Raw genomic sequence first — 21,102 nt, 5'->3', positions numbered from 1 at the left:
CCATGCGGAAAGCGAGAGAGTATTCATACAGACTATTCTTCATCACTCACCTCGTCGTGGCATTACTTACACCTGTCCTGCTCTTCTTTCACGCGTCATCAGCCAGATTCTACATTGCCGAGGCTTTTGCCATCTTCATCCTCGACCTGGCTGTGCGACGAATCACCACTATCAACGCCCCATCAACAATGGAAAACATACCCGGAACAACTCTCGTCAAAGTCACGTCCTCATCCCCGTGCACAAGCTGACTCCTTTCCGCGCCACCCCCGGCTCACACATCTACCTGAGTGTCCCACCACAAGGTCGCTCCGCAGCTGTTCCATCTTCCAAGTCTGCCATCTTTGATTACCTGTACAATCCCTTCACTGTTGCTGCTGTTGACGCCGAAGAAGGCACCATCAGCCTCATCGCTCGCGTCAGAAACGGGCCCATGACAAACGTCCTCTCCGCCTATTCGTCCGCAACACCCCGACCACCCTCGGAACCTCGCAAGATCACACTGGCTGTTGAAGGCCCTTACGGTACCATGGCCACAAAGTACAACGACCTTTTGAAGTGGGGAGCCACCAAAGTTCTTCTCGTGTCCGGCGGAGTAGGCGCAACATTCACCCTGCCAATCTACCAAGCGCTCCAGAGCGAGCTGTCCTCCGCCAAGCTCCAATTCATATGGGCCATCCGTGGCGCTGGCGACGCCACATGGGCCGTGTCAAACAAAACCACAGGGCAGGTTGTTCTTGAAGATCCCAATATCCAGCTCTACTTGACAGGAGACTTGGGCCTAAGGGAACAAGACAACGGCGACTCTGCTGGAGGCTCTGTTGAGCTGTCCAGCATGCGTAGGACGAATGGACGGCTGACGGCCAATCATAATAAAAAGAGACCCAATATCGAAAAGATTGTAGATGACATGTTCCGAGGGAGCCCGGATGAATCAGTCGCAGTTTTAGTTTGTGGGCCGATCGAAATGAATCGAGAGGTACAGCGAAGAGTGAGGCCCTGGGTGATGAAGGGCCGAAGAGTTTGGTGGCATAACGAAACATTCGGCTGGTAACAGAGCAGAGGCAAATAAATATTTGACAACTTTTGTCCATACTAGTAATGCTTCATGGTCAATGTACTATATCCCCTGGTATAAATATTATATACGAATTTTCATCGTGAACCTTGGAATGGCTCTTGCTGGCCTTTTCCGTGACAAACTTTTTCGCCGTGGGATGCTCGGATCCAAGTCATCGCAGCACAATCATCGTCACTGAGCATCTCGTTTTTCAGCTCCAAAATCTGTAATCATTATAGCTTATTGGTGCGAAAGTTCCTGACGGCCAACGTTTCGTCTTTGCCACTATTGATGTCACATCACTATATTTGTGAATAATCTACTTACAAGCATTCATCTCCCAGGGCCAAACAGAGTCAAATATTCCATCCTGCGCCACGCATTCTAAACTATCAAACCACCGAAGAGAGATCAATATCACTGTCTATAGCGGGCGAGCTGTGCCATGATATTTTGTACTTGGCTGGCAGCATCTCCATTGTTCCCATTTGCACCTTGATTGCTGCTTCCATTTGGCTGCTGACCTCCATAAGGAGCCCCATATGGTGTTTGTGAAGGTGCATGTTGCTGGGGGTTTGTACCGCTTAAGCTCCCCAAGATAGCTTGAATGTCAACTGGAGGGTTGTGAGCTGCGTGGGCACCACCAACCGCAGGGTGAGGGTAGCTCCCAGCTGCTGGAGGCGTTGCTGACTGGCCCTGGATCGTCGATAGCAGTCGCTGAAGTGTAGCGTTATCAACATGTCCCATCAAGCTGGCAATATCAGCGGCTGAAGTTGGGGGTGGTTGCTGTGGCTGTAGAGGGTACGCAGTTGGCTGTTGACCTCCACCATAAGCAGGCTGCTGATGCTGTGTGCCATAGGGGTTCTGGTATGCTCCATTGCTGCCATAGCCTTGGTTGTAGTTTGCAGGTGCGGCAGTCGACTTGGCGCGTAGAATGACCTCTGCTGCAGTGCCAGGGTCGAGGTCCACGTATTGATCAAAGCGCACATTGTTGCTTCCAGCAGAGCGGTCGAACACCTGCACAGGGACTCTGGCGAGATTTTGAGCACGGATATCCAAGTCCACAACGCCATGTACACCTTCTGCTGCTTGTCGCTGAATGACTTGATCCTTGGGAAAGCGAGGATGCAAGTACATAACTTGCGTCTTCAGGCCCTTGACCTTGAAGGCCCCCTCAACCCAGTTTACGAAATCGCGATTGACATCGGGCTGCAAGATAATTTGCACATCTGGCACATCGGCGCCGTATCTTCGTGGGATATCAAGCTCTGGTTCATTACGAGGTCGACCATGTGGGCTCGGGCTTCGTCTCCGATAGGGATCACGATCACTGCGCCCGTACGGGGGCGATCGGGACCGTCCTCGGCCGCCACGACTAGAGTCGCTGTAGCCACGGTCTCTCCCGCCAAAACTGTCGTCTCTCGAGTGGTAATCGTTACGACGAGGTGAGTGATTCCTACCGGGACGATAATCATCTCGGCCGTGTTTATCCCCTCTCCGCCCATTCTCACGGCCGCGGCCTCTGTCTGGGCTTCGGTTGCGGTCTTTCTTTGACTTATCCTGTACACGAGATATTTCCAGATCTATCTACCCTGTTAGAATTGCCGTGTTCCCAGGCTGAAACAGGACTGAGACTTACGTATGCGACGACCCTTGATCTCGATTCCCTGCAGGTTCTCCATTGCCCTTTGGCCTTCTTCGATGGTGTGATACTGCACAAATCCGTATGCGGACTTCAAAGAGATTTGTGCAAGTCTACCATATCTATGGAATAATTCAAACACGTCGCGTTTGGAAACCTTATCACTTGAGAGGTTGCCTGTTGGGGAACAAAGCGAAGTTAGCAAACATTTCAAGCGGTGGATGAAGATGGCATACCAATAAAGATGCGGGAACCTTCAGGAAATCGATCCCACTTAGCCTCAGACATATATTGTCTTTCGTCTGCCATGAATTGGTCCCATTGGCGTTGGTACTCTACATCACGACCCTGATCCGCGGAGTACCCAGGTGCTGTCTGGGTTGAATACGGTGAAACATTCAGGCCGCTGGCAGGGGGGAGGGGAAGGCTGGCCACGGGGTCTGTGGAGGTTCCTGGAGCACTGCCGATATGATATGATGGCGCTTGACCAGTGTTTGGCTGAGCAACGACAGCTGCGGTTGCATTGGGGTTAGCTCCAGCGGGATGATGCTGTGAGGCATACAATGGGGAAGCGGAGTGCGGTTGGGGAGGCCTTGGGGGAAGGGAGGAAGTAGATGGCAATGTAGTCGAGGACGACAGAGATGCAGAACCCGTGGGCGGTTCAGCCTGTGCCGGCGAAGCAGGAGATGGATCAGAGTCGGCATTGGATTCAGTAGGTTTGGCAGTGAGGTCAGCCACAAGTTTCTGGATATCAAGCGACGGTGAACTTTGCGACTCCGTAACAGCGGGATTTGGACCATCTGTGGGCTTAGGCTGGGCTCCTTGGTCTTGGTCTTGGTCTTGCTGGTCATCCCCTCTATGGTCTGATGGTGCTGGGACGGGAGGGTTGGCTGAAGGTTCATGCTGGGCATTTTGATGGCTGTTTGAAACAGGAGGCGTAGACGTTGCAGATGGGTCATGGACGGTAGCAGGGCTAACTTCTGAAGATCGACTGACGTTCAACTGCTCGGATGGAATGGGAACTAGATTGGATTCCTGCAGACTCGACGACACTAGTTGATCAATGTCCTGTTCACCTCCTTCGTTTGGTTCGATGGGCGAGTCGAATGTCTTGGCGTAATCGTCGTTGGCTTCTGAGGGCTCTGGCGGAGGATGGGCCTGCGCAGGCTGGGCAGGCTCAGTATCCTCGCCATATGGGTCGTTAAAACTGTCGTCATCTACAACATCGTCGTTGTCAGTGGCATCAGCGAGGGCGGGATCGACAACGGGCTTGTCGACGAGGGCCTCAGGGGCACCAGCGGTAGCAGCAGCAACCATGGCGTCGATGGTATCGACAGTGTCTTGAAGTGCTGGAACAACAAGCGGCGCCGCGGTGTGGACAGGCGATGGTGACACGGGGGACAAGTTGGCACTGGCCTGAAGTTCGGCTTCAGGCTCTTTCATGAAAGCGGAAGGTATTCGGCCTAAGCTTGGGGAAATGGAAAGCAAAGCTGGAGCCTCTTGCACCGTATGAGCACGATGGCTTAAGCGACGCTGATCGCTGAGCTGGGAGGATAAGGTTTTGCAATGCGGGCGAAGGGGTTGGTGTGGTTGATAAAGTATCAGCAGACTTGCATTGAATCCATCGATGCTTGGGGGTTGACAAGTAGCTGTGACAACACTGCGCCAAGGATTTGCGTGCTGCTGCAGGGCAACTGACGAGCAACGAGCAGCCTGCTTTGAACAAGTTGATGTCGATAAAAGGAGATTGTGTTTCTTTCTCGGAAGAATGACTGATTTACTCAGTAATGGCTCGATAAATGGCGCCAACTGCTGAAAATGGCCCGCGTGGTGATGATGTGAAGAAGGCAAAAAATGGCTGGGCGAAGTTCGAGTTGGAAAGTGGCGCCTTGGGGGGTGTAAGCAGACTCAGGTCGGAAGGTGTGCCTTCTGTGTGAGCGGAATCAGGGTGTCGGATAAACCTGAGTAGGTGCCGCGCTAGTCAAGTTTAGGACATGGACTTCACCGCTCCCGATTCATTATCATAAGGTTTCCGGTAACTCTTTTAGACAATTGCCTAAGCTCAGCCAGTACCAAAAGCAGAGAGACTTGGCGATCCGTCTCAAGACTGACATATACCGGAGAGACGGGACCAATTGTGCATTTTGATGTCGCACAACCTTTGGCGGCAATCCCCAGGGCGGCCTTGCCCATCACCATGATCTGCCACAAGCTGTCGCGACGCGCTGTCTTTATCACAAGGCCTTTGCAGAGGACACTGCAGCCTTTGCTGTTACAGAGAGCCAAAAGATATGGCGCCTTTGATGCAAATCTCGATCAAGAGGCCCTGGCAGAAGCAAGGACTTGGTACCAATCTTTTGATGCATCGCAGCTACCCAAAGGCAGCACCACGTACGCGCGATCCAGCGGCCCAGGCGGCCAGCATGTGAACAAGTGAGGCGACTCCTTTTCTGATAGCGCACGCCGTGGAGTGATGCACTGATTGTGTATAGAACAGAAACCAAGGCCACCACTGTGTATTCAGTGCGGGATCTTTTGTCCACCCTGCCGAGGAATCTGCACGCTGTTGTACGATCCTCCAAGTACTATGTGGCGAGTAACGACAGCCTCACATTCCAAGACCAAACTCATCGATCAAGAGCTGCGAATGCAGACGAGAATCGAACTAAACTCCTTGAAGAAGTAATACGTATCTACAAAGAGACAACACCAACTGAGACAAGTGGCGAGAAGAAGAAGAAATATGAAGCCATGTGAGGGTCTTTCAGACGCAGTGCATGTCATTTGGCTCTGGCTAACTTGGACGTAGAGAAAAACGATTCCATGAAGCTCGCATAAAACAGAAAAAGTTTGCTAGTGCAAAGAAACAGTCACGAAAGGGGCCACAAGGCTGAGGTCTCCTTGATGGAGCCGGCATAGATATCTACCTTGACCAAGCCCCCCTGACACGCTCCAACTCATGGTTGATTTAAGCCCGCGTTGTGCAGAAAAATTGCTATGATAAATCAACCTCGCAAGATTAACATATATGGCGGTGCAGGCTTATGAGGAGTTCGTGGCGCAAATGCCACCACTGTCCCGCGAGATATGTTCAGGACAAATGAGCCGGTTGGAAGATGAAATAAAGCAACCTCGTCAGGTAGAATCAAGAGTTAGGCCAGTCTACGAGTGAAAAACCCAGCCTGTCGCTGGAAACGGCCCGTGATAGCTTTCCGTGACAGCTGCAGTTGATTTCGATATCAAGAAGAACTGTCCACTACCTCCCTAGGTAGATCTACATCGACTTCTAGATGCCGACGGCCAAGACCGCCTTACAAAAGTGAGTCTCTGCTGGTTCGGAAAGATGAACGTTCAGTGCAAGGCCACATGAAGTGCAATGACGCCAAACACGATTAGGCGCACAGTCCATGATATTACATTCTGAGTTCCAATTAGTGTCCGTTGAGCTGGCCAACGGGGGTGGTGCGCAATACCACATTCGACATCTACATGTAGCTGCAAGGTGGCTCAATCTCGTAAGAACCCGCCGCCTGCTGTGGTGAAACAATGACCCAAGCTCCAGGTTCCAGTCCCCATCTATGCCTCTGCGTGAGACCCCACCTCATCCAGTTGACCGAGGAGAGTCTCTCCTCCACACAATCTCGCCGCGAGATAAATTGTACGAGCTGAGCCTCGCTCAAATTCGCAGAGATACACCCGTTGGCCGAACACGAAATCGACAGGGAGCTTTGCAGCCTCCATACGGACGAAAATACGAATACCTCGACACGTCGCCCGTGATCCGAGGATATATTGCGTTCTTGTTCGGTGCTGCCACTCCCAAGGCCACATCCGCAAACCATTAGTTATATAGTACCTCGATTGCAACGGCCCTGCCCAGGCCTCGCGAGGCAAACCTTTCGCAGCGACGTCCTGCCGCTTTTTCCCATCTCTGCGAACACGCCGGTTGAAGAAAGATGGACGGCAAACAGCAGACACCGCAGCCTCAGATCCAGCCTTGTAGATACAAGGTTGGAAAGACGCTGGGAGCTGGCTCCTACTCTGTGGTGAAGGAATGTGTTCATATTGATACCGGTCGATACTATGCCGCCAAAGTTATCAACAAGCGGCTTATGGCAGGCCGTGAGCACATGGTTCGTAAAACCTTTCGACTCTTGATTTGACATGTCGCATCGTCACCGTTTCGAGCAATAGATTCTGTAGATTGCTTGCTGATACCATCTTGGCCATGTTGTCTAGGTCCGCAATGAAATTGCCGTCCTCAAGAAGGTGTCCATGGGCCACCAAAACATACTGACGCTTGTCGACTACTTTGAGACGATGAATAACCTCTACCTTGTCACCGACCTGGCTCTCGGCGGTGAACTCTTTGACCGAATCTGTCGCAAGGGATCATACTACGAATCCGACGCCGCCGACCTTATCCGCGCAACGCTATCTGCTGTAGCTTACTTGCACGACCACGGTATAGTACACCGCGACCTCAAGCCCGAGAATCTTCTGTTCCGAACGCCAGAGGACAACGCGGACCTGCTTATTGCGGATTTTGGCCTCTCACGCATCATGGACGAAGAACAGTTTCACGTTCTCACAACCACCTGCGGCACGCCAGGGTACATGGCTCCGGAAATCTTCAAAAAAACGGGCCATGGCAAGCCTGTTGACCTTTGGGCCTTGGGAGTCATCACCTACTTCCTCCTCTGTGGCTACACCCCATTCGACCGGGACTCCGACTTTGAAGAAATGCAGGCCATTCTAAACGCAGACTACAGCTTCACGCCAGTAGAATACTGGCGCGGCGTCTCCAGCAATGCCAAGGACTTTATCCGTCGATGCCTGACCATCGATCACACCAAACGCATCACCGCGCACGAGGCCCTTCAGCATGCCTTCGTTGCCGCCGAAGAGCCCACCGACGGAGCAGGCGAGAACCTCCTCCCCACCATCAAGAAGAACTTCAACGCCCGCCGCACCCTCCACGCAGCCATCGACACTGTCCGCGCTATTAACAAGCTCCGCGAGGCGTCACACCTCATGGACGGCGCTCGCTCAAAAGAACCCGGCCGCGGCGCAGCCCCGCGCAGCGACGGCAACGGAACCCGCAAGGACGACAGCGGCATCTCGCTCGGCAAAGAGGACTCGGGCTACGGCACACAGCACGACGCAGACGTCGTTATGGGCAATACCACTGCCGCACCAGCCCTCAGCAGTGTCCCCGCCTCCCTACAACCAGGCAACCAAGCGAACAAGGTCATACAAACAAGTAAAGGTCTCTGGAGCGCCCCTACGTCAAACAGGTGAATTTGACGTCACGACAACATCCCCTTGACTTTTTTTCTCATGAACCACCCCCCCCCCCTCTCTTTTTTTCCCCATCTTGCAAAACCGACATACATAAGCGAAGGAGATATGAGTTGGACATCAAGCGCTCTGGAAGCCCGATTTGTCTTGTAGGCTCATGACGTTTTTTTCTTTTGTCGACAACCTTTTTCTTGCTAGAGTCTTGTTTAGATGACGGGCGGTTGGGATGAACCACAGGATGCTTTACGAATTGAGTAATGACCTATGACGGGCAATTATATCCGAGTTTGAATATAGAACCAGGAACAACCTCCACTGGACGTAACCCGTGATTTGGAACGCCATGAAACGCTTTAGACAGGCCAAGTAGACTGGGCATTAGACGGTGACCTTTGCATTTTTGCAAATAGTCGATCAAGTCGCACCGTTTTCCATGAGTGAATACAGACCCGGCTAGCTATCCTATCCGCTGGACCTGTCGGTGGCCGTTTACAACTCTTCCATACCCTCCAGTTTTGGTCACTGTTGAATGCTCAGATGTGGTGATATTTTTACATTTTGTTCAAGGATTCATTCCCTTCTAATTCTAGTTTCTAGCGAGTGGCATCTTTGGTATTTTCTCCATTCCCCTCTGATCATCCCTTTCAGACGACCGAGTCGCCCCGCCCCCCGTTGGGCTCATCACCACAAGCCACAAGTCCTAAAACTTCTGCCTGCCCTTGCGGGCAATCACAGGTAACCGCCTGTCCAATATGTCCAAATCATGAGCGCCTTTCCCGTCCACTGCCAGGCTCTCTAGCGAGCGTATCGGTGCATGTTAACCCTTCCCTATTGACCCATATATGCACGAATTACTTGGTATGTATACATTACGTACTCTATCATTGCAAGCCGTTTCCATGGCTATTATATGCAGTACGTTGGATCAAATTCACTCCCTGTGGCTTTTCGTCCCCTTTCCGCATCATTATGAGCCAACTGACGAAATTAGTCAGAGGGCCGCCACATTTGTGAGAGAGTGTCATGAGTCCAAATTAAAAAAGATAAAACACCACGTTGCGCCAATTCGCTGTGCCGATGAATGCCAAAGATGTTTGAAAAAAAAAGGGGTGGGTTCGAAGATTAATTATGTGGAAGTTGATTTGGCAATATGCCGAGAATCATAAGCAATTGTCGTTAAAAAGTAGTCCCGCGATGAAAGGAGGCGAGGAAGATGACGAGCTAATAGTGTCGAGTCGTCGGAGCGTGTTATTATACGCGGGTGAAAGTCGCGTACCGGTTTTCGTCTTGTTTCATTCCTAATTCTGTCGAACAACAACAACTTCGCTTAATTCGACATCTCGAGGCGGCGCATTACCGTCCCATATTTGGCCGTTGCTCGATATGTCCATCACCATCATCCCTTGGACTGTGTCCTCGGAGATGGTGGGACTCAGCGTGCCGCTGCTAGAGCTGCAGCTGGAGCTGCTTCCCAGTGTCCAGCCATCGCTTGAGTTTTCTCGGCGTTGTTCTAGCAATCCGAGACCGAAATATTCGTGTCCGTACTCTTCATCCGCGAGCCGGTGGCGGTCTCCAATTTCGACAAATTCGTATTCCCATCGTGTGATCTTGTCGGCCTGGCGCTGAGGCAGGTATCGCGCTCGAACAGAGTAGAAGAATCCTACAGCAATAAGGCCGCCGCCAACAAGATCGATGGCATAATGGTGGCTTAGGTACATGGTCGACCACCAGATCCACCCGACATAGCCAATGAAGAACATTCGGAACTGAGGAAAGCAATGGCTCATGAAAAGAGCCTCCAGCACAGCGTATCCTCCATGCAATGACGGAAACGCACCAAACGGCAGAGGGGCGTTGGTGAAGTTGGTCGTATAGAGGTCGATATTGAATATTTTGTCGACGCGAGCAAGACCAGCGGGGGAACCCTCCATACCATACATGGCTGGGACTAGGCCATGTTCATTCTCGTACCAAGGAGGGGTGCACGGGAACATGAGTTGGATAGTGACGCCAAGTATGCTCATCCAGCCAAAGGTTCGCGCAAACACGGGAGTGGTTCCAGGAGCGGCAAAGATGAACATAAGGAGGGAGCACACCGCAGGAGCCCCAAAGTGAATAATACCATAGGGGAGCCAGGCTAGAATGTCAAGGATGGCGTGCTTATGAGCTGAGAGGATATTCGACAAATTGGCGCCGTACAAGACATTTTCGAGGGCCGGCAGCACTCGAACCCAGATATGGGGCCTGTAATCGTAAGGGATAAAGCTGCGAGAAGTTCTGGTTAGCATTGCCGAGTTTGATGACAGAGCCCGCAGACGAACACTAAACACCTCTCAAAGAGGGCGGAGGGAGGGGGGACGTGGAACGATGCGGAAAATTACATACCGACTGCAGAAAAAATAGACAAGCCAAACCCATATCGTCACAGCTGGCAAAAAGAACTGTCGCGTGGCAGGCATGAGAAAAATCCATGATACAGCTACCAAGGCGAAAAACTTTAGGGCAGGAGCCGGAGGAGCAATCCAAAGAGAGAAGAGGGTCAATCCGATGAGGAAGATGTATTGCAGGTCTGAAGCTCTCCATCTGTGCCTTTGAAGATCACGCAAACCATCCCAGAGGTTGAAAGATGTTCGTAGGGCAGTGATGTCTTCTGCGCCAGGGTGCATTGTCTTGGATTTGGATCGGGCTCGTCGTCGGCCAACATGGTAGCGGTTGGGGAGGCGGTTTAAGAATGCGATGGTCAGGTTCTCAGTCCAGAGCGACGGCAGAACCGGCTTTCCCGGAACGGAGCCGGGAAGATCCTTCATGATAGGTATATCGACGGAGCTGAAGCCACGATTGCGGTTCGCCGGGGGGTTAAGGGGGGCAGGGAAAAGGTCGGTCAGGTTCGACGAGACGTTCTCAACGCGAGAGGCGACTGAGATCTGGCGCACCGCAAGACGGAGAGCGCGTTTCGAGGGCGACAAGGTCCCGTCGAGGGCGGATCCAAATATCTGAAGTAAAAAAGATACCCAAATTCTATCTCATAATCCAAAGCTGAGCGGGAACCGGGTCTTCCGAAGGGTCTCGAATAGCCAGTAGACGTCAGGCGTCAGAGACGATGCGGTTTCTCGGCACGTGCCACGATGATGAGGTCGATCGGCGTCGGGGAGGAGTGCGGGACGGTTGGCGACTCGAGGCACGTGTGAGCGAAGAAGGGGAAAGGAAAAAGGAAGAAGGAGAGTCGTGGGCGGGTGGAAAGAAAGTCAGAGGAAGAAGAGCATGGAGTAGGAGAGGAGCAACGTAGGTGCGAGAGGAAGCAAAAGAGGCGGACGAGGTACTAAAGAGGGCCAGGGCGCAGGAAAGAGGAATGGGAGACAAGCAAGCACGGCTTCACGCAATCAGTGTTGCGCTACGGAGCAGGCGGGCCAGGTCAAGATCAGGACGGGCGAGGCGGCCTGGGGGCGTGGGACATGGAGGCTTGGGCTTGGCCGGCAGGGCGACAGGCTAACAGGATGGGCAAAGGGTCATGGAGATGGGCACATTAATTGAATCAAATGGCAAACCGTGGCCGAACGGGGGTTTGGGGCCTCTCCGTGCGGCCGAGGACGAACCTTCTTGGCGCCGGGGCGAGCTTCCAAGGAAGACGAGAGCACAAAGCCTGCCAAAGGGCATCACGCCCTGTCTGAGATGGACCAGAGTTCTCACCGGCGCATTGTGCTTTGCCGCTACGGTACGGTACGCAGGCACCAGACGCTTCGCTGTCAATTAAGATTTAGTTTTAGCTGCACCTTGGCGTGAGGCCGGCGAAGCGCTATCACGAACACGTCGAGTGATGACTTGTAGAGTTCAGTCTTCAAATGTTGGTCAGCGGTGAGCATGGTTGTGGATGTCACCCAGAGGTGCAGCATGATTCAGTGGGCGTTTGGGTGCTTTGGCAGACTACAGGCGGCTGTGAAGATTGTGTGTTAGAGATCCAAATGCACTGCGGTGTCGGTGAGCTCCTGCCAAACCGCAACTCGACATGTGTCGTGTGCTCAAGCGAGGGATGAACCACCATCCATGGCCGCCGGAAGCTGCGGCATTAGTACTTGTTACATTGGACACAAGTACACTTTCCATCTTGGGGGCGCTGGGAAATTGGCGGGAGCGCTCCAGGCCGGGGGGGCCAGGGGGGAGGGGACTAAGGAAAAAAAAAAATGATAGCCAATGGGGAAAAAATGAAAAATGAAAAATGAATCCATGCGCTAGGCCTCATTAGGTGGCCAAAGTGTGGAACAGCCCATTTGCAGTACGTACCAGCCGCCAGCAACTGTCCAGACAGGCTTCAATGTTGTGGCTGGAAATTGCAGTGGGCTGAGCCGGGTGCCACAAGCCCTAGGCCCCCCGACAGGGGTTTGGATTGGCTGCAGTTGGTTCAGATCAAACACACCAGACTGGACACTCGTAGCCCAAGTCCCCAATTGCTGAGTGAATCGATATTTGGAGCTGCAGCTCAAGGTCCAGATGCCCCTGCCGTCCCTGCGTGGTTGGCTGGAAGACGAGAGCCAACGGAAGCGAGGCCGACACGTGCAGACACCCAAAGCCACTTGATCGAGTGGGGCGGCTCGGAGTTCTCGCAATGTGCGGCTGTCCGTGTCGAGATGTCGGCACCGAGGAACCACGAGCACATGGACGTACTTGGGCACGCGACCGAAGCGTCTTGGATATCAGACTGTCGCTGGCGATTAGCAGAGTCGATATCCAACACTGGCGGAGCTGCGGCGTCCGCGCCAGTGCCGGATACTCCGTAGGGCGAAACGGAAACTGCGATGCGGCTCACCAGCAAATGCCTATGATCCACGTCTGCGGCACCGCGTAACATCGTCGTGGTCTCCCGTTTGTCTGCAATGTCGTCATGAGCTCGCAGGTTCGCTTTTGCTCCTCCATACTCGACCGCCAAAAACAGCGTAGATCAAACCTTGACTAGTGCGTCCTCGCTGCGCTTGGTGAGCATTACGGAGCAATGCGCTTACGCTGCTCTTACGCTCAGCCCTGGACCTTTACGCGGCCAAACGTCATGTCTGGTCGGATGCTGGACCCTGCCCAGGTGCTTTTCGCCATGGCGCTCCAACAACACGCTGTCATCGGCAAGACGAATGTCAAGCGCAGTGCCAGTATCTATTGATGCCAGCATGTCGGCCGAGTCGTGTGATGTACGGAGTAGGCCGTCACAATATCGAGCATTTTGTCGGCAAGATGGATGGCACCCCTCCGCCACCAGGCCCTCCATCAAGCGCTCTAGTACATATGCTCTCTTGGCCGGCCCTGCAACACCGATTCTTCATGCCAGGAGCAGACGGTCATCCACCCTGACGGTCGGCAACGGAGGTTGGCAAATGCCGGCACGTCATAACGGATGCGTGCGCGAGGGCCGTCATCAGGCTACATGCGGCACACTGCCGGCAGATGCCATGGCCAATACGTACACTTGGAGCCCGACGAAGAGTTGTCACATTTTGTGGACTGGACTACGGAGTACCTTGACTGTACGGAGTAAATGGCACCACTTGGAGCCAACTGGCGGTAAGCCGTACAAGACATGATCGATATTGGGAGACATTACGTCGCCAATCCAAGTTGGCCAACCAGTATTGTCCAGCTGCATCTGCATCGAGCTGCATCGATCCCGCATGCCACAAAGTCTCGAGCGCGCCATTGAAGAGAGGGGGAAATGCGAGGCAGATGCGACTGATGCAGTAGTACTAAGGGCGAAGCGCAGACGTGGTGGAACAACTCAAATGGCATTATATTGAGACATGTTCTGAATATGCCAAGCGCAGAGAAGAAGCGCTTGGGACCAGATGACGTTCGACTACACGGTACTCCTCCGTAGTCCGTACGGAGTTCAAGAACATTAGACAGAATCGCCAACTTGGTGGCAGGTCAGTTGCGGTGTGAGACAGACTAGATCTGGTGCGAGCCGAGGAATGCGAACCACCGCGCAAAAACCTAGTGGCCCATCCCGAGCTATCCGACCATCATACACTCCGGATATGATACGGGACTACTCCGTACTCCGTGCGGAGATGATGCTGTACAACAAATCGATTCTTGGCACAAGCCTCCATAGGAAACAGCCACGAGGCGAGCAGTCACGATAACCATTGGACGGTTGGAGCTGCCGTGTGTCGAGCTTCCACAAGTACTCCGTAACCCCCTTCTGACTCCCGGGCGGCAGAGCCGGAGCAGCAATCAGATTGATGGGGTTCCGTCATCATCAGGAGCTCGCAAGCATTGGGGGGGGGGGGGCAATTAATCAATGGCCTGCTGGCATTACCGTCAGCTACCATCAGCAAGCGAGGCAGCCCACCAGGTTCGGACCCTGTTGTCGGAAACAATCTAGATCCACTGACTGGGCCTTGGTATCCAAAACTAGATCTCATACAACATTGTCAGCACACCTGGAGGCCTGGTTCATGAGTATGTCGAGATGTATGGATGGTTCTCATTTCATCGGGCGGCTCAGTGGCACCGGGCATCACCATCACGCCCCCTGGCTGAGTTGACTACGGAAGTGACAGCGCTGAGCCAATTTGAAATACTACCTAGGTAGTCAAGACAGTCATGTCAATTGGGCTACAGAGCACGAGACTGTCGCATGTGTAGCATGACGACCCCTGCGAGGGCAATTTCCCCATGGTTGATGACAAGGCTGTTTTCATGGTCTGGGCGGCGCGCGGTCGCGGGACAGCCTCCAGACAACCAAAGTCTTACGCAAGCTGAAAGACGGGCTTAATTGATTCCCATGGCTAATCTCCAAAAACATGCCTTATTTATCGAGCAAATCCAACCAACGGGGACCGGAAGCATGGTCCAGAGATGCTTGAAGATCAACAGCACACCTTTTTCATTGCATGTCGGCCAACCCAACAAGAGTACATAGCATCAAGAGTACTAGTATACTTGTAGCATCGCACGACGACGACAAAAATGCGAAAAAGGAGTCCTGGGGGCGGGGACCAGCGTGCGCGTTGGAACCACTCGGTAGAGTACGCACGCCATGTTTTGTCGCAAGGCGATTCTTCATGATGGTACGTACGACGGCAGGACGGAGACCAATGGTGGCTTCTGGTAGCGCGAGTAGATTTTCGAGACGTGCACCGAGAGGGTTCGTGCTGGCAAAACGGATGACGACATGCAAGCCGCAGGAGGACCAGCCCACAACCTTTACGGAATACTCGAAGGTAGTACGACTGGCAGTCTGCATGCCACTGGCTGATGGTCTCTTGGCTGGGAGCTTCCAGGCCTGGAGGCCAACGGGAGGGGGCCTGAGCCTCGACATGCCTTTGCCTGGGTGTCTCCCATGCTGAGCATCAGACGCATGAGGAATTCGCGGGCTCGCACCACCAGCCACCTGTGGCCTTGGCGTTCAAGGGAGCACACACAAGCTCAAACAGCTCTCTCTAGACTGATGTTGGCGGTACTGGTACATGCCGCCTTTGTACCTCGTCCTCTCTCGCAACTCACATGAACAGTCGCCGCCAATCGCCGCCACTGCGATGCACAAACAGAAGGCCAAAGAAGCTTGAAACGATACCCCGCCCAGGCGTATGTATGTACTACCTAGGTACATAAAGTATGCAAGACAGGAACACTGGCCTGCAAAAGCGAAGGGCTCTCTGGTCGGGGGGTCATATGATTGAATGCGCCGAGGACATTTGACAGCGCTTGCGCAGTAGTAGATGGAAAGGCCCATGATGCTAAAAAAGGTGGAATCGCCTTGCAATCCAGCGGCGTGGCCCAACCTTGTTACATGGAGTGGAATGGGATGTCGTTTCGGCACGGAACAGTTTGACAGGCGTTGTCGATCGGTAGATCAACACGCGTATTCATTAATACTCGACTGTCTGCCACACGTCCAATACACAATGAGTCTTGGCATCGCTCTCAAAGTGGGCTAGCTGTTGGTTCCATCACGTCAGCCCAGGCGAGTCGGGCAGAGAAGCAATTTCCCACGACTCCATCACTTTGTCAGCTAGCACTACAGAGTAGTATCTGGCATTTATTGTCCACCAACATACGGAGTAGTTGGGGTGCTTGTCAAGCCGTGTCATGTCCGATGCCTGTTTTGGGTCTTTGTTAGAAGAGGCGATGACAATTGGCAATTTGACTGGGGAAGAGGCAAAGAATTAATCGTTACAAAGTACGCATGCCTTCTTTTCTGTTTAATTTTAAAAATACTGGCTACATGTAGGTAGCTGGCACTGGGAAGCTCTGCATGCATGTGGCTAAAGTTTGTGGAAAATAGGGCGACAGTGTCAGCCTTGGTCACTTTTGCCGGTCATTATAACCCAAACCAGATTTTGGGTCTAGGCGGGGCCAAGAGTAATGTAGTAGCAATTGAATTGAATAAATCATACTCTGTACATAAATTTGATACACTACGGAGTGCAGAGCATCCCCTCTGGTGTGCGAAGGCTCCAGTGAGGTCGCGGGTCCCACATTACCCTTGTAGGCAACTGGTGACCTCTAGTGACCTTACAGCAGTCTAAGTCTTAGTGGATTAAGATATAGCGATTTGTTATAAGCTTCCTTATAGGTACTTCTATTATTATATGATTTACTAATGTACATATGTACCCTTAATACTATAGCTTCTTATTGGATACACATCCCTACAGATACCGCATTAGAGCCTTCGCACACCAGAGGGGATACAGATGTACGGAGAAGCTATATCGAACTGACATTGTATTTCCACAAATCCACCCGCAGCGCAAAAGAACCGACGTCACCGATCCCAGGCACCTCGGCCGTTACCTGGTCTTGCATAATTCTCCTAGTTTGCGCATCCACCCAGCCCAGGCGGCGAGGAATCCAAGTGCCGGTAGAAAAGTTTGCAAAAAAAAAAAAAAAGAGTCAATGCTAGTCACCGAGAGAAACTCTTCCGTCCGCAATGCTGCTCGGCGAACCAATATCGGGCCCCCGACAAAAAGCTCCATTGAGCACAGGAGAAGCGGCTGCTTGATCAAGTCAAGACACACGGGCAGATGGGCCATTCTAGACACGCAAACATGCATGCATAATATGAACCCGTAGCCCCTTCTGTAATTACCCGCCACGGCCGTGAACACCCAAATATAGCGCCCCCCTGGTGAACCATTATTTCCGACATTGTTTCTCGGTGAGCAGGGGCGGCCTTCCGGTACTGTCAATTGTTTGGGCGGCTCCCTTCCTCCTTTCATCATGTGGAGATGAAGGCCGACGTCTATTTTATCCATGCACCTTTTGATGTGTGTAGTATGTGTACGTAGTTATGCGGAGCGCGACTATTCGCAAGATGTGATTTCGGAACAATCGCTTTACATACTATCTCTTTTGCTGCGGGAAGCAAAAACTATCAATGTCTGTCTGTCTGCATGCCAAGACCTGCGTCGGCAACCCGATTCAGCACCAGCACCAGCACCAGCACTGCCCGTCCTGTGTGCCGGTTCCACGGCTGCATTTCCCAACGGCAAGCTGCGCATTTTTGTTATTGTTACTAGTACTATTGATTTCAATTTATTGCTTTTTTTTCGTAGCTTCTCCGTCTTGTCGTGCTGCCTGGTACGTATGTATCCCGAAGCCCGCATGGGGCACGGACGCTCGCAATCTGCCCTGCCTACTTAAAGTAAGCAACAAGACGCATTTCATATCACTGGTACGGAGTGCCATTTTGATGAATTTGACATTGATGCTCGGCAGGCCATGACCAGATGCTGGCATGGTTGGCTCCCCCCCGTCACCCCGTCACCCTTGTTCCGAGATGCAAGGCACAGAGCGCCACATGTGGCATGTTTCGTCGGGATGCATGGCTGATTTTCTTTTGGGCATTGTGGGAAGAATTTCGTTTCGTGTGACAGTGGCGAGGGGGGGTTGATGCGGAGGGCGAGTTTCATGCTTGTTCAGGCCTGTTGGGTTGGTTGCACGGGCGTTAGAGTGATTGATTGCCCTTGCTCGCGGGCTAAACATGGAGCAGCTGCTTTTCACGATTTATTTTGATTTTTTTTGTTTAAGATTACACGTGCGGAGCGTGCCTTGGTTCCTGTGCTGCGTTTTGTTCTTGGCAAGCTCGGACGCTTCTTTTCCCGAGGGGTGATGTGATGCCGGGCCATGGATGTTTTTGTAGCTGCCGGCGCCTTTTGAAATCTACACGCAAGTGAATATGTAGGTGCTGGCTGCTTACTCCCTTGGATGCAGTCGTCCTGCTTCCGTTGGCTCTTGTTCATCGCCACGTCGCGCATGTGCGTTTCATGTCGATAGAGTTGGGTGTTGAAACGCAGAGCTGCTGTTTGAACAAGTCGGTTCGATCATGTGTATACCCACTTCAATACTAGATGTGTTGTTGAGGAGGCAACATCACATTCAATATCCAATAGCAACCACGAGTCGAGGACCGTAAACAGTTTAACTTGAGAGTGTTACCTGCTTGATTTCACTACTCAATCCGATGCCCTGTCCTTCCACTGACCTTTTATACAGTCATCTCCGCAATATCCATCCCCTTCATCCGTCTCCGAGCACAAACACTGGGAGTCCAAATAGCCAATGGAAAAAAGAATCAAAAATTAATATCAGAATCAGAATCAAAATCAGAATCAAAATCGCAACCAAAGGATTGCCAAATGTAGTCCATATCCTTAAAACGCCGGGCACCGTAGCTGTGCAGAATAGCCAACCTATCCTTGATATCATTGGATAGCCCGTCTCGTCGATTCTCCTGACCGAGGGAACAAAAAATTCCATGCGGAATATCACCTTCTTTCCGGAACCAGTACTCGTTAGCAGGGATTAGCTCTTGATCATGGATGCCCGGTGCTCTTTAACCAGCGTAATTGTTGCCCAGAGCTGGGTCGAGGTGACTAGCCTGTGGTCTTCAGCTTTGGCATCGGTACAGGAGTCAACTTAATCTTGCTGTTTTTGCCTGCTGGCTGTGCACTTGGAGGAGGACTCTGCTGAGTTTTTGCGGTGGCATCAGGAGTCTTTGTCTTCTTCTTCTTGGACTTCTTGCTGTCTCTGTCTGCAACAGGCGTGGAGGCTACACCAGGTTGAGGAATGGGAACAGGAGAAACCTTGTGCTGAGAGGATCCTGGCACTTGAGGGACAGGAACTGCCGTCTCACGAGGCTTTGACGCTGGAGTCTCAGGCTTGGACTTGCTACGCTTGGACTTCGACGAGGGCGTTGACCCCGGAATCGCCGGGGGCACAAGGAGCGTCTGTTTCTTGGAAACAGCCGACGATGGAGGCGCATCGGATCCGAGATCGGGACTCCCAACGCGCTCAGTCTTCTGCTTCTTTGTTTTGGTTTCTGCGGACAAGTTCTCCCCCATAAGTTGTTCTGTAGCAGCGACCGCATCATCCTCAGAAGAAACGTGCTTTCTTTTGCCCTTTCTTGGCGTCTCAGACTCCCCCTTTTCCTTCCTTTTCTTTTCCTTCTTGTCCGACTTGCTCTGTGCGCTGCCAGCGGGGATCGCAGGAGCAGGAGCAGGAGCATCAGCCATCTCTGTATCATCTTCAATGTGGAAGGATGCATCTACACCAATTTGACCCATGGGACTAGTGACTCCATAAGGTTGATATCTGGCTTTGAGGCCCTCGGGCTGTTGTCGAGCCGGTGGCTTCGGAGTAGGGCCGACAGAAGAAGTAGCTCCTGAACCCTGGCCAAGTTGTGTGATTTTCTTGACTTGCATTACCTGGTCGATTGGTCGGGAGGCTGAACGGAGATCCCGGTCAGTCATGCTGTTATTTAATTTGAGATAGGACAATAGCGTGCTAGGGAAGCCTTACCGGATTGATATCGCGTTCCGTCAGAAGAGGGTATTAGAATTTGAATCGAGCTCTTTGGAGTCATACTGTCCATAGAAATGCCATAGTCTTCGCCATCGTGTGAGAAGACGCTGTCGCCGCTTTGAGATTGGTTCATAGGAATCTCCATATTCTGCACAACTGAGATGGGTACGTTAGCTGGCACCGTAAAGTACCAGACTTGTTTCCCTTGCAGATTGGCCTGGTTGCAAATGCGAGCAACGTCCTGTCCGTTGGTCCCACCGTCACTTTTGCGAAGAATAAAATCTGGGGCGATAAAGTCTGGGACAGTGGCCCGAGGATCATGTTGACGATCAGCAATGTGCATGGACACGTCTGCGTCTTCTTCGCTCGAATCTTCGGATGCATCATCTGATGGCTCATCGGGAACTGATTTCCTCGTAGCGACTGGTTTTGCTTGGGCGGCCGTCTGATCCTCATCATCAGTACCCTCATCGCTGGAGCTTGTCTCCGAAGTGGTGGCTGTGGAAGCGCCATTGGTCGACGTTATCGCTGCCTCGGGCTTTTTGGAAGCCGCTGGCTCACTTTCGTCGTCACTTTCATCGTCACTGGCGCTATCGCTAGACTCTTGGTCCGATGAGGTCGAGCCTTTGACTTTTGTCGCAGTTGCCTTCTTATCTGGCTCATCGTCACTACTGCTTTCATCTCCTTCTTCTTCCTCTTCCTCATCAGAACCAGAGGTGGAGCCAGAGCTGGATGGAGCCTCAGTTTTCAATGGCCCTCCGTTTGCTCTCACTTTCTGTTCACCTTTGACTGACTTCAACTCAGCCCCAGATCCTGATTCGGACTCGGATTCACTGCTAGTGTCATCCGATGAAGGCGCACCAGATTGTACAGGTCGCTTTGATTTGGCGGACGTGACATTCTTGGCGGTCGACCGGCGCTCATCGTCGCTGTCGGCTATTTCGTCTCTCTTGGCGGGCTTCTTGGGAGTTGTAGTGTTGGATGTTTTTGAAACTTGAAGCTTCTGCAAAAAGTCGGGACCGTCTTCATCACTACTCTCACTGCTGCTACTGCCGCTCTCGTCGTCTTCAGACTCGTTGCCGAAAATGGCCTTGTCAATAGCGCCGGGTTCCTTCTTGATCGAAACTGTCGACTTGGGGATGGGTCGTTTGTTGTACTGAGCTTCAGCACTGAGGCCCTTTTTCGTGTCCTCAATGTGCTTGTTCAAAGAGTGAACTTTGAAATGTTTCTTGGGTGCCATTGCGGACGAGAGGTATGCACTCAATGTGCTGTTGCGAGAGCACAATTGGCTGGTATCCCAGGTTGTTGA

At 52.3% G+C, this 21,102-nt stretch overlaps 7 protein-coding genes across 7 annotated transcripts in view; 3 read left to right on the top strand and 4 right to left on the bottom strand.

Moving 5' to 3' along the window:
* The window catches only part of MAA_04596 (Ferric reductase, NAD binding protein), a gene marked incomplete at both ends in the record, with an annotated part of 1,465 nt that extends 411 nt beyond the window's left edge, over nucleotides 1–1,054 (top strand). Inside the window, one exon of the mRNA XM_007822692.2 lies at nucleotides 103–1,054. Within this exon, the coding sequence (XP_007820883.2) occupies nucleotides 103–1,054 (952 nt within the window). The remainder of the gene's footprint in view (nucleotides 1–102) is intronic.
* Nucleotides 1,055–1,477: 423 nt separating this feature from the next.
* On the bottom strand, nucleotides 1,478–4,145 carry MAA_04597 (RNA recognition motif domain protein; the record flags this gene model as incomplete). The annotated part of the gene is made up of 3 exons (XM_007822693.1): nucleotides 1,478–2,643; nucleotides 2,700–2,879; nucleotides 2,939–4,145. The coding sequence occupies 3 exons, from the start codon at nucleotides 4,143–4,145 to the stop codon at nucleotides 1,478–1,480; spliced, it is 2,553 nt and encodes an 850-aa protein (XP_007820884.1).
* Nucleotides 4,146–4,899: 754 nt separating this feature from the next.
* Nucleotides 4,900–5,459, top strand: MAA_04598 (peptidyl-tRNA hydrolase domain-containing protein; the record flags this gene model as incomplete). Its single annotated transcript, XM_007822694.1, has 2 exons — nucleotides 4,900–5,135; nucleotides 5,195–5,459. 2 exons carry the CDS (start codon nucleotides 4,900–4,902, stop codon nucleotides 5,457–5,459), a joined length of 501 nt encoding a protein of 166 aa, XP_007820885.1.
* A 1,199-nt stretch (nucleotides 5,460–6,658) lies between these two features.
* On the top strand, nucleotides 6,659–8,003 carry MAA_04599 (calmodulin-dependent protein kinase; the record flags this gene model as incomplete). The annotated part of the gene is made up of 2 exons (XM_007822695.1): nucleotides 6,659–6,835; nucleotides 6,942–8,003. 2 exons carry the CDS (start codon nucleotides 6,659–6,661, stop codon nucleotides 8,001–8,003), a joined length of 1,239 nt encoding a protein of 412 aa, XP_007820886.1.
* A 1,298-nt stretch (nucleotides 8,004–9,301) lies between these two features.
* MAA_04600 (aureobasidin resistance protein Aur1) lies at nucleotides 9,302–10,810 on the bottom strand (the record flags this gene model as incomplete). Its single annotated transcript, XM_007822696.1, has 2 exons — nucleotides 9,302–10,247; nucleotides 10,389–10,810. The coding sequence occupies 2 exons, from the start codon at nucleotides 10,808–10,810 to the stop codon at nucleotides 9,302–9,304; spliced, it is 1,368 nt and encodes a 455-aa protein (XP_007820887.1).
* A 1,667-nt stretch (nucleotides 10,811–12,477) lies between these two features.
* On the bottom strand, nucleotides 12,478–12,846 carry MAA_10666 (uncharacterized protein; the record flags this gene model as incomplete). Its single annotated transcript, XM_011412384.1, has 1 exon — nucleotides 12,478–12,846. The coding sequence occupies one exon, from the start codon at nucleotides 12,844–12,846 to the stop codon at nucleotides 12,478–12,480; it is 369 nt and encodes a 122-aa protein (XP_011410686.1).
* Nucleotides 12,847–18,865: 6,019 nt separating this feature from the next.
* On the bottom strand, nucleotides 18,866–21,033 carry MAA_04601 (RNA polymerase I, subunit RPA34.5; the record flags this gene model as incomplete). The annotated part of the gene is made up of 2 exons (XM_007822697.1): nucleotides 18,866–19,716; nucleotides 19,791–21,033. 2 exons carry the CDS (start codon nucleotides 21,031–21,033, stop codon nucleotides 18,866–18,868), a joined length of 2,094 nt encoding a protein of 697 aa, XP_007820888.1.
* Between the last annotated feature and the right edge of the window lie 69 nt (nucleotides 21,034–21,102).

The sequence above is a fragment of the Metarhizium robertsii genome, assembly GCF_000187425.2.
Source record: "Metarhizium robertsii ARSEF 23 chromosome Unknown MAA_Scf_1, whole genome shotgun sequence".
Lineage (NCBI taxonomy): Eukaryota > Fungi > Ascomycota > Sordariomycetes > Hypocreales > Clavicipitaceae > Metarhizium > Metarhizium robertsii.
This window is presented reverse-complemented; position numbering and strand designations above follow the sequence as displayed.